At 41.3% G+C, this 12,598-nt stretch overlaps 1 protein-coding gene across 1 annotated transcript in view; it reads right to left on the bottom strand.

Annotated features, from left to right (window-relative positions):
- The window catches only part of LOC133514668 (glutamate receptor ionotropic, NMDA 2B-like), a 126,168-nt gene that overhangs the window by 12,630 nt on the left and 100,940 nt on the right, over positions 1 to 12,598 (bottom strand). The window contains exons 11-15 of the mRNA XM_061846503.1: positions 12,182 to 12,335; positions 9,951 to 10,076; positions 6,445 to 6,674; positions 6,185 to 6,345; positions 4,648 to 4,835 (exon numbers count right to left, since the gene is read on the bottom strand). Coding sequence (XP_061702487.1) covers positions 4,648 to 4,835; positions 6,185 to 6,345; positions 6,445 to 6,674; positions 9,951 to 10,076; positions 12,182 to 12,335 — 859 coding nt within the window. The remainder of the gene's footprint in view (positions 1 to 4,647; positions 4,836 to 6,184; positions 6,346 to 6,444; positions 6,675 to 9,950; positions 10,077 to 12,181; positions 12,336 to 12,598) is intronic.

A 12,598-nucleotide genomic window follows, 5' to 3' on the forward strand; every position in this document is an offset into this window, starting at 1 on the left:
ACAGATAATGGAGGCTGAGTTTCATGATACGCAACAACGAGGATCAAGATCACACAGCCAGTTTGGGCCATGCTGATGACAAGTGGAGAAGTCTTTTATAATTCATGAGGGGCCGCGTTTCTTTTTAAAAAGTGGCAAGCAGAAGGGATGTGATGCAATAGCGTGATGTCCGTTAGAGGACACCAGGGAAGGAGAGAATGATGCAACAGAAGAAGAGAAGAAAGAAAATGTCAGGAGTATTTTTTAGGCCTGAACACACTAATATTCACACAATTTCCAGATTCAAGCCCTTCTCGGACCAGAAAAGAATATTTCATAACTATTTTTGTTTTGATTTAGAATTTCAGGGAAGGGTGCACATCACAACAATAAAAATTGCACGTTTGAAGGATTAATTGGTTAATTATTTAAAACAGATCTTGGTATGGACAGTAAATATATAGACAAAAAGAAAGGGAAAAAGTATGACAAAAAATATATACAGCTCAGCCCAATAATATTCATGACCCGGCCAAAATTTGACTGAACTTAAATTTGTATTATGGTAACTTTTAGCTGGAATTTACAAAATCACAGTTGCATCACATCAGAATTTGTTGTAGTATTTAACTGTAGTACTGCAAATACTCCTCATCAAATAATTACATAATGTGCCAGCATTCAATTACTATGAATGAATCTTATTTATTTCTGCTGCAGTTTATTTTTCTCCATTTACTACATTCACAACATTGGCCTTTTTCAAATGTCCAAACAATGTGCAAAAGTAAAATGCATCGTGGCGTAAGAATACCACAATGAGACACTCTCCGTTACCATCATACTTACTGTTTTTTATTAATTTGATTGTGGTAGATTTATGGCAGAGGTTTTTTGTCATACATAATGCATTGTATTATTTACAATGCTATAATATTAATTATTTGATTGGTTATATTTATTAATTTCTTTTATGTTGTTCTAACCCCAAAGTTCCCTCACAATTTATACATACAAGTAACGGCCTAATTTTCCCGATTTGAGTCTGACACACCCAAGTCTCCTGACAGACTGTTTGATTTCTCGTTTGGTCTTGCATAAACGGCACACAACAACGCACGAACACGAATGTCCGTCTAAATTGCGTTGCCTAATTAATCACACATTCGGGCATCGCCACAGCAAGTCGGAGCGTCTCGCTGGCAACAGGAAAGCGCCGCTTCACACAACCCGAGCGGGAAGAACGCTTCACCGTACAGTATGCGTTCAAAGGCATGAGCAAACGATCCGGTGGGGGGCTGGGGAAGGGGGGCCTTCAATCGTTTGCCTGCTGGGAGGATGACTGGCTGCAATTTGCAAGCCATTCTGACAGCACAGTGGTGTGTAACACTTGTGTCTACATGACAAGAACATGGAAGTAAAACAGCTTCGAGATGTCAGTTTTTGGGAGAAAAGATACTTTGGGGCAATCAGCTTTCTTTCATTGAACTCTTTTATATCAATTAAAGAGATTCTGTGGAGAATAAAAAATGTGATTCATGGTCCGGAGCTCCAAGGAAGCACTAACGGTATAAAAAAAAGCACATTTAATAAGGATAAATGCGTGACAGCTTCACTCCACTAATAGTTTTACGTCACATCAATTGAGTAGGTCAATGTGGGTTAGTGCCTTATTATAAGAAGGCTGATAAAATGTGGGCTCTTTCAAGACCATTTGCAATAGTTTAACAGATGTCCACATTCTATTTTGAGAATGTTCAATATTACATATTGTTCAAAGTTTTAGAATTCAAGCAAAGGTCACTTTTGTTGGATACAAGAGAGGTATTAATAAAAAGATTATTGAGGCAGCAGTCTGCACGTGTATATATTACTGCATTGTACCAGTGTATCCAGGGATGTATTACAACATTTATGAAAATAATGACATTGTTATTAAAAAAGCAGTTTTTGGTTGGGCCCAAATCAAACAAACTACCTTTTGGCGCTGATACGAGACCACTTGGCTCTCCACGTGAGTCTGATGTTTTTCTAGGGCAACAGGAGGGGAAGCAAGTGTGGTGAGGTCTGGCAATGTCACATTGAAATCCTGAGCAGGGGGGAGACATGGCTGATTGTTGGGTAAGGGGGGGTTGTGTGTTTCTTTCTCTGACAGACAACATTCCAACACAAAAACAACAACAAAAAAATCATACAAAAGACATTTGCCTGACATTTAAGAAAGGATTTTTCTCAAGCAAACTCACAACATAGTCCCCTTCATGAGTCTTTTGCTCTCCTTTTTAGGGTGATAAAAATAAAAGCAACTCTCTTGATTGCTTCTCGCCAGGCGCTCTCAATGCTGAAAGGGGTGACCCATATTCACACGCACGTGCCTATGCACGACCAACACACGAGCAAACCTGGAAACCCACGCACACGCAGGGTCGAAATACACCAGGAGCTACGCCAGCAGCCTGAACTGGGACGCACGATAGCCCAGCCCACAGGGTCTACGGTTCAGGATCCGGCATGAACATGATGGGCGTTTCGGGGAATAAAAAAAAAAAAAAAAAATCCGGGGAAACGCTACATTTGAGTCGCCCTTTTGGCCACCTTCTACAGGGCGGGTGTGAAGTAGCACGGCATTAGAAACTGCTGATAGAGTTTTTAGCAGCATTGAAAATAAATACATATTTAATGTAAAGCCAAACTAGGACTTTCATTTTTCAAAAGTAATTCTAAATGTTAAGCTTGTGATGTTCATATCATGTTAAAGTACGAGTTTTTTTTTTATTTTATTGTTGCTCAAACTTTGCATCACAAGTGCCAATATACGTCACAACTCGCGAATATTTATAGACCTATTTGACCCGCAGATTTATCCTATAAATCCAAGAAAAGAAACATTTGTGATGTAAACGTTTAATGCTACTTTCTACATGAACAAAGGTTACTCACGACGGGCAGATGACAATTTCTAATTGTTTTTGAAAATGAAGGGGACATGTGCAGCCTGGATGTACCGATCCGATACGCTGAAGTTCAGGAGCAGAAATCACATTACCGTAATTTCCGGCCTATAAGCCGCAAATTTTTTTACACGCTTTCAACGCTGCGGTTTATGCGATGATGCGGCTAATTTGTGCATTTTATCCAACGGTCACAAGGAGGCAATCGAGCGGAAAAGGTAAGAGTAAGACCGGTGGAATATATGTGCCGAGGAAGTGACTTTTACCGGTCTGGCCCTGTAAGCGCTGAACTAGTGTGTTACTGCCGTATCTCAGTGACTTTTACCGGTATGTTTTTTTTTTTTTTTTAACTGGCCCTGTTAGCGCAGCGTTAGCATTAGCGGTGCTTGCGTTAAACTCTGTACCGTTTTTCTAGGGTTGCGGCTTTAACACAGCTGCGGTGTATGTATGTACCAAATGGTATTTCCTTTACAAATGTACTGGGTGAGGCTTATAACCAGGTGCGCTCTGTCGGCCAGGAATTACGGTAACCATGTACAATACAAATTTCATTTGGTCATTATTTTGCAAATATATATTTTACATTGTTTATTGAAGTAGTCCTTCTCAATTCAAGTTGAGAGCTGACTGCATGCATCACACATGATAAAATGATAACGGAATAGAGAAGCTAATAGCACTTTTGCTTTGCTACATGTGTATACTGGTAATTTAGATTGGCGTTAAATCTCATAAATACCAAGGGGACTCAAAAAGATACAGTTTTTTTTTAAAACTTACTTTACGGTTGCTGACCCCTGGCCTAGCTACTTTTCATCCATCACTATGCAAGATTACTTATAAAATTATTGAATCAAAAGCATTTAATATGAAATCAGTGATAGTGGAGTTGTGAACTCGCTTGACTTGAGAGCCGGCAGATGGGCTCAATTTACACTCAGTGACGGTGTGAATGTGTGTAACAACCCAGGCTCCACTTTGCTTCTCCCCGACACCGGGATGCATCCTTTGAACATACTTCCTCGACACTAATTACTGTATTACATTCCTATTCAGACAAGCCTTCAGCGTCCTCTTGCAGCATTTTAGCGAGTTCCGCAACGAGGACAAAAACTGCAAACGGCTTGGGATGGGTTCCAGAGATAAAAATGTTCATAGGTGAATTTGTGAATAGGGAATTGTGAATATGCAGGGAATTACTGTAAAGTAAATCTCTGATTGGATCTTACAATACATAGGTACTATCACATTTGCCAGTCTGAGCGGTTCTGTGGCTTGTGTCCTGCGCACACATGAAAACAATGAGGCAGTGGCAAACAGATGACTATAAATCCAGTGTAACCTGAGTTCTGCTGGTGGCATGCAATAAATCCAAAGCAGACGTTTGATGTGTGACGCTCCGGCTTTGATCACAAAGAGCTAACACTATCTCACATTTGTAACATTTAGAGAATATTGGCTTGCAGTCATTCCAAGGTGTTAGGAGGTTTAATTTCCCTCAAGGGCTGTCTGAATCCTTCCTTATGGGGGAAACTGGGCTGCCATGATCGTTTATTTGAAAATTCAGTGCCAGCAGAACTTTCAATAAATAAATCATTACAAGAATAGATCCTCCCCGTGAACACTCTGCTCCTTTTACTTAGAAAGTAAGGCGATTGCCCTTTGACTGCTCGGTGCATTGAGCTGTAGGGAGAAAACGGAGGAAGGTTGTTCTCACCGTCTCCGAAGAGCTGCAGGATGGCCAGGTCCACGTGCCTCTTCCAGAGAGACTCCTTCTGGATGGCGATGCCGTAGCCGGTGGTGGCGAAGATGTAGCCACTGCCGATGGTCACCAGCTTGCAGCCCTCGTCCCTGCCAGCCATGTAGTTCAGCACGGCCGCGTCATAAATGAAAGCGTCTAGTTTACTAATGAAAAAGAAGGAGCGGGAGAGGGATGGGTTACACTTAATTAGCACTTGGGAGCAAGACATCACAGCTACAACGTTCCAATTAACCTGCTAAAGACCACTAAGCTGGTGATAAGTGGAATAGACTTCCAGACGGTTTGCCAAAGCTGAATGGCACACAGTGTGATGACAAAACACACACACACACACACACAATTAAAACAGTTGAAAAGGGGGAAGTTGGGAATTTTGCAATGACACGCTTCAGACATGTCAATGTAGCTATCCCAATGCTCACTGGTCATAAAATTAGGTACACTAGCACAATCAAATGAGGTCAACCAGAGTTCCTCTCATGCAGCTTAATAATCTATCCATGATCCATTTTCTTTACTGCTTATCCTCACGAGGGTCATGGGGAGTGCTGGAGCCTATCCCGCTTTCAACAGGCAGGAAGCAGGGTACACCCTGCAATGGTTGCCAGCCAATCGCAGGGCACATGGAGACAAGCAGCCACGCTCACAATCACACCTCGGGGCAATTTAGAGTGTCCAATTAATGTTGCATGTTAAGGGGATGTGGGAAGAAACTGGAGTGCCCGGAGGAAACCCACGCAGGCACGGGGAGAACATGCAAACTCCACACAGGGAGGGCTGGGATTGAACCCGGGACCTCAGAACTGTGAGGCCAACCCTTTCCAGCTGCTCCACCGTGCCGCCCATTTTAATATATATAAAATATGAGAAATAGCATTCAGTATGAAAAATACAGTAGTATTCAAAACAACATCAAATGTGTATTTATATATAAAATATAAGAAATCAACTTATCATTGACATTGCATCCAAAGCGCACAGCTGCAACTGCATCCGTGCACAGATAAGCGCATATGTGCAAAATGGACACAAAACAGACATGAGTAGAATGCCGATGTATAACCCAACTTTATTGTTTGTTTATATGCGCAGAAGCTCCATTACTCTTCACAGTTTGCAACTCTTGCTAATAAAGCTGGTTCAGATAAAGATAATCCCATCATGTTCATGCCGGATCCCGAACCATAAACCCTCTGGGGCCGGCTATCGTGCGTCCCAGTGCAGGCTGCTGTAGTCTTTGATAATGTCATCAAAACGATGTATTTACAGTGTATTAACAGTGTATCTTTGCAAAATATTTTAAGTACTACTTTGTGTATTACGTCCTTTAGAGTGGTGCACATGTACTGAATACATTGGCATGTCAAGCTTGCTGACTCAAATGAGCAGTTCTCCTGTATAGTACAGCATATTTAAAAACATGCAATGAAATAACACTTGTCTTGTTTTTTCAAGATTTGAAAAAGCAACCTCTTTGTGTACCAAGCCTCACCCAGCTTTGAGGCTCTGAAGAGCCTCGTTGACATTTCTCTGATGAAACTTGGTCATGTAGGAGTGCATCTCTGCATAGTTGTTCCTTATGTTTCTCTCTGTGCTCCCGTTTGGGACCGTGCCAAACCGAAAAGGAGGCGAGAAGTCGTTGGGACTTTGGAACTAAGAACGGAAGACAAAACACTTGTCCGTAAAAACGCTTTCTTTGGGTTAGGGTTAGGGTTAAGAAAATAACATTGACGCAGATGAGGATTGTCTTACCTTTTTATCCGACAGTCCCGTTACCTGGTCCACGTATTCCTCCTGGATCATGAAGGCAGCCAAGTTTGCAGTGTAGGAGGCCAAAAAGATGACGGCAAAGAAGGCCCACACTGACACCATGATCTTACTGGTGGTACCTTTGGGGTTCTGCACCGGCACAGAGTTGTTGAACACCAGACCCCACAACAACCAGATGGCTTTGCCAATGGTGAAGGACGGACCATGTGGCTCTGGAGAAAATACAGCCAACATTTAGGATTACCAGATGTACAGCGAAAATGTTCCTTTTCGTGCCAGAGTATGATGCATCAGTGTGAGGGCTCCTATGCTAAATAGAGTTTTAGTTTAGTGATGCAATTCTTAAGTATAGGAAAACTGCAACCTGAAAAAAATCTGAGTTTGTTTGAGGTCGGTGGAGCGTTTGGATAGGACGTCTCCTCAACAAAGATTGGTCTTTGGCTTTGGTCTTTGCATCTTATCACTGTCCTTGTGGGGGGTTTTCTGCACCAACTCCAATTTACCCCCAATTGCCCATACTGTAGGTGAGAATGGTTGCTTGTAGAAACAGTATGCGCCCTGTGATTGACTGGCGACCTGTCCGGGGTGGATTGTAGCTGTCACTCAAACTCACTTGGCTCTCGATGTTTCCTGACCGTGAACAGGATAAGTGGTAGAAAATGGACGGACAGATACATGGTTGAATATTGATTATTAGTTAATTGGGCATGAAACTTTGAGAAAATGAAAACCCGACGATATGAAGATGGCTTGTAGGTGTACAATTGAGAGTTCATTTTTTTTCTTCTAACATAATTACTTTGACTGTGTCACAAGTGTCACAATGAGCATTCCTTGGCTAAATTGAGAGGTAAAGTGTATTTCTTTTAAACAGTATCTCTTTATCCTGCATTTTACCGTTTTACCAGTGTATTATTGTTGTTGTCTATTACTAGCTAAATGTTACACACTCACCAAAATAAAATAATTTGTCCGAGTGAAGAATAGTTTTTGTGATTCCCTATCATAATGATGTCCTCTGTAACCGTCCTTGTCTTGGCAGTGTTATGTCAGTAGTTTTGAGCAGTAATGTTATAGGTTGGAAGCCATTACTTTGTCATATCCTTGTCATTTGCCCAATACACAAAGGTTGTACAGTTCCCCAAATTGTAGTTATCTGCATTCATTGATACCTCATGTCCATTATTTGACATATTATCAAATATATGGAGATTATGATCACTATTGTGGCGCGATGAATAAACTATTTAATTCGTTCTGACTCATGAACTGAGAGCAGATTGTCTCCATCTACTCATTATGGAGTGATACAGCATTTGGATTGTAATGGCTGTGGGGCTAAGTGTGAGTGTGTGTGTGTGTGTGTGTGTGTGAGAGAGAGAGAGGGTGAGCAGACATAAAGGAGACAGACAATATTTGTGCCCTCAATGTGGGTTTGCATTGTGATATGGGGGCTTTGTTCTCGGACAAACATTTTCTTTTGCCAAATGTTCTCCTTTCAACAGTTTGCGAGAGAGACAATTAAGTAAATTGAGGGGAGACAATGCAATCTACAGCTTTTGATACGCAATATTGTGCTGAATCTATTGCGTCCCAACTTCGACCTGCGCTCGTCACGACACCGAAGTCCATCGCCGCAACATGAAGATTAAAACGTTCCGAGAGGGGAACAGCAGCGAAGGAAGAGCACATCGTACATCCTTTCGAGAACATGCTGAAGTTGGAATGGAAAAAAGATAAAGACAGATGTTGTCCATGTATGTATAGCCATATTCTGTTTGGGAGCTCGATCGCAAAACGAGACCCTTTTCCTGTCAGTGCCAACTTGATTTCAAACGTTATGGAAATGTATGCAAATGACTTGCAAATGGAGTGTGTGGATGTAAAAGCGGTGACGCGGTGTTGAAAGCAGAGAGCAGGACACCTGTAAATGATGAAAAGGGCAGCGTGAAGTAGGAGGAAGAGGAGGGGGATGCAATCAAGCAAGGGCGGCTGGTCTCCATGTGGAGGCGGGCTAGAGCATTTTTCTGCATGTCTGTTTATACAACGTAATATGTCAGATGACAATGAAAGCAATAAGTCACTACAAGGCCAATGTATACCATGAGGGCAAAAGGCTTGAAACTCAAGTATTAATCTGTTATTATAATCGGTGCGTTTAGACTCAAAACGGTGAGGGCTTAATTTATCCCCCCCCTCCAAAAAAGCCCAGATATTAGTCCGTGTACTAAGCCCAATTCCAATGAAGTTGTGACAATGTGTAAAAGGTACATAAACACAGAATACAATGATTTGCTAATCCTTTTCAACCTAAATTCAATGGAATACAGGCAAAATGTTAATTATTTGAGTTTTTTTTTTGTTGAAAATATTTTTTCACACACAGGACACCATTCCACAACAAAGTAAGAAATTTCCTCTTAACTGGAAACAAAAAACAAACTTTTAGTTATATTATAGACCATAGATGAAACCCTAAATTCATTGCAATTGTACCCTGAGAAGAATTGTTCTTAAACTGTTGGACTACTTTCTCACGCAGTTATTCGCAAAGTATTGAACCTTCCATGGGAACAACCGAGCCTTTAGCACAAGTGTCAAATTGGTGGTCCGGGGGCCACATCTGGCTCACTGTATCATTTAATGTGGCCCGCAAAAGCAAATAAAAATTGCTTTGTTCAATTGTAATAACATTAAGAGATTGCAGGCTCTTTTTTTTGCAGGTTTTTAAGCGTCTTTTTTAAAATTTGTTTTTACAGTATACATACAAGTCCAAATTTAGAGTTGCATCCCTTCCGTTTGCCGTGTTATTGCTCTGTTAGTGTTAAAGCAGCTGTTACTGGAAGTTGAATAATTATTACGATGCCCATTCCTGGTACCTCATTTTTGGCATTTCTCATGCTACATTAGCATTAAGCTGGCAGACGTTTGTTAGGTATAAAAATTTTGGTCTTCATATAATTTTATCTTTTGTTTCATGAGTCATTTTTACAGCAAATGTCAAACGGGATCGGCAAACAGCTTGCAGCAAGAAAGCCTTGCCTCGATGAATAAACTATCTGAGTGAGCAATGGAGAACAGCTGCTAAGGAATACTTAGTGTGTTTTAATAAGTTGAAGTCTTTAATCATTTTAAAAGTTTAACGCAGATGGGAGGGGTAAAGCTATATAACTGTATCAAGCTTTCTCTGTAGCGTCTCTCTAATCAGAAATTTCCACCTATTTCAAGCAGATCTGGAACGATGAAAGTGGCTCACTGTACATTTCCTGTTGGATCAATTGTCAGTTCTTTTTTTATATATTTTGAAGTTAAAAGGCCTGCAAAGGGAATTTATCATACAAGTACATCAAACATCCTACAGAGACTGTTGGATGAGACAAAAATACAGTCAGTCATAAGATCCCTACCACCATCTTCCATCACTCCGCGTGGTACTCTTTTTTTGTCTTGTGCGTCTGTGTGCAGTGTGTTGAGCTGCGGGCCCTCACCTCTGCCGTCAGCCAGACAACGGTTGTAGCCCACAGGGCTGAAGTACTCAAATATGAACACGGCAAATGCTGACACCAGCAACAGCATCACGAACATCATCACCCACACATCCGCACTGAAGGGCTCTGGAGGGCAAGCCAGCAAAGAGAGAGCAGAGGGGAAGATGAAGGGAGACGAGAGAGTGGATGGGTTGAGGGAGCCAGTGTGGACCGGCAGTGATAAGACGAAGACACCAGTGGTGGGAAAAGGGACGTTGTAGGGAGGCAGAAAACAGAGAGGGGTGATGTGAAGTGAAATGAAGGGGAAACAAGAGAGGGTGGTGGAGTATATGAGAAAACGAGGTGATGGGCGATATGCAAATATGGTGTGCCAGATTGAGAAAAAGGAAGGACGAGTGGGAAAAATAGAGTGGGAAGTAAAGAGCAAAGAGACAAAGAAAAAAAATATTAACTGTGAAATATAATGCAGTACGCTTGAGTCAGTGCATTGTCATGTACTTCTTAACACGTGGGGTGGCCATTTAACCTGTTAATTCAATTCCCAAATGCTCCTGTGATCCCAAAATTTGAAAGCGCGGGTCATCTCTTTGAAGGCGTGTGCAACGTGCATTTCAAAGCACTCTATAAGAGGACCGAGGAGCAAAATACAATGACCGTTGCGCAAATTTAATAAGCTCATTAAGAACAAAGATATTTCATGTGAGTATTCAGAGAAGAACAAAGGAGAAACTTAAAGGAGTATGCCACTGAACAATGAAAAGCCTTAATCCAATTGGTCATGCCATATGTACTCTTCATTGAAAATTTGAGGTTAATCCGATATCATTTAATGGTGTTTTATGAATATTTTTATCTGCAATTACGAATTTTCATGGGTGCCGCCATTTTGGAGAGTCACGTGACTTAAAAAACAGGAAGTGAGGCATCCCGTGCATAAACAAAGGAATACATAATCATGGACAGCGCTGATTTCTCGGTTTTATCCTCATCTGATGAAGAAATAGCAGTATCGGTTCATTGGGAAGACGGCGGAATACATCCATATTCATCTGAAACTGTGGATGTAAATAATGGTGAATATTTGGAAGGATCTTCGGACGGGAATGACGCGGAGTCTGACTCTCTAACTAACCACAGGCGCAGAATGGTCAAACGCCGATCGTGTCGGAACCACTCCGTAATTATTGAAACTTTTGACAAAGGTCCCTCAAACAAAAAAAAATATGAGGAAAACCGAAATTTTCAACAAGAATGGAAAGCCTTTGTGGGGGAGGGAGGATTTTGCTGTGTTTAAATTCACAGATGGGGAGTATGCTAAAGCATTCGTACGCGGCGCTGCCAATCAACATTTTGCCAACTTCGCATGAAGACAAGATAATCAAACAAATAAAAGACGTGCCTTTGTTGGCAAGAACTGTTCACCATCATACCATCATGATGGCAAATCAAACTGAATTACGTTCATGATTAACGGATGGAAGTCTCAACGCCTGCATGACGTATGAAAGCCCAAGAAGTTGCATTAATGGTAAGAAGTACTTTTGTCATCATTGCTTAGCACCATCATAATGTTATTTAAAAGAATTCAGAGACTTATTGTACTCTTAAAGTGTTTGTCTTAAATACACTTGTAAATATGTCGTACGACCACACTTCGCTAGCCACTGGGTCCTTAAATGTTTCTTTTTCTTATTGGGCAGAATATGGCACCGAGCCTTCCCCGGATTATTTCTATCCGAATTATGGTAAAATTTCGTGATACACTAAGGGATTTTCACGTGTCTGTGATTACACTACAAATCGGCAAAGATTTCTTTGGTTACGCACAAGAGACGTCACATCTCCGCAAGTAGGTCATGTGGCTCGCCAAAACGACGGCGCCCATGAAAATTCATAATTGCTGATAAAAACACCATTAAATGATATCAGATTAACCTCAAATTTTGAAGGTACAGTACATATGACATGACCTATCGGATTAAGGCTTTTCATTGTTCAGTGGCGTATTCCTTTAAAAACTGCATCGGTAAACGTGTATAATGTGCACACAATCACCCGGTCTGCGTTATTTTTTATTCTCAACATACCAAAATCCACATTTAAAAAATTCCCGTCGTCCTGCCTGTGACCATCGGCACAGACTCGTAGCAGAGATGCCGGACTGCTACGCGGTCCCAGTTCATCATCTAATGTGGATTATATTACTCACTAAAATATTCCACGTTGCTCACCTAAGAAGGCAGAGGGTGAAACGGTGCCGTTGCTACGTGAGACCATGACGCTGATGCCGGTCTCGATGAAGGGGACGGAGAAGTCGATGACCTCTGACCTTTCCTCGTTGATGGTCAAAGAACCAACGGCCATGTGGGCATTTTTTAACACCACCTGGACAACAGGAGCGATATTTTTATGCATTATGAATCCATTCTCCTGAGCCATACATAGGATAAATTCGTCTATCCATTTAGTCTTGAACAATTTCTTATTTTCTCATCTGAGGAATAGGAACTGTACAATTTACCCCATCACTACATTCCTTGTTTTATTCATTACATTTATTAATTCCTTTTATCTTGTTCCAACATCAAGGTTCCCAATTTATATGAAGATGTAATTCATTGCCTTGTGATGGGGATTGGACTCTCTCA

This window comes from Syngnathoides biaculeatus, chromosome 16, assembly GCF_019802595.1.
Source record: "Syngnathoides biaculeatus isolate LvHL_M chromosome 16, ASM1980259v1, whole genome shotgun sequence".
NCBI classification, from domain to species: Eukaryota; Metazoa; Chordata; class Actinopteri; order Syngnathiformes; family Syngnathidae; genus Syngnathoides; species Syngnathoides biaculeatus.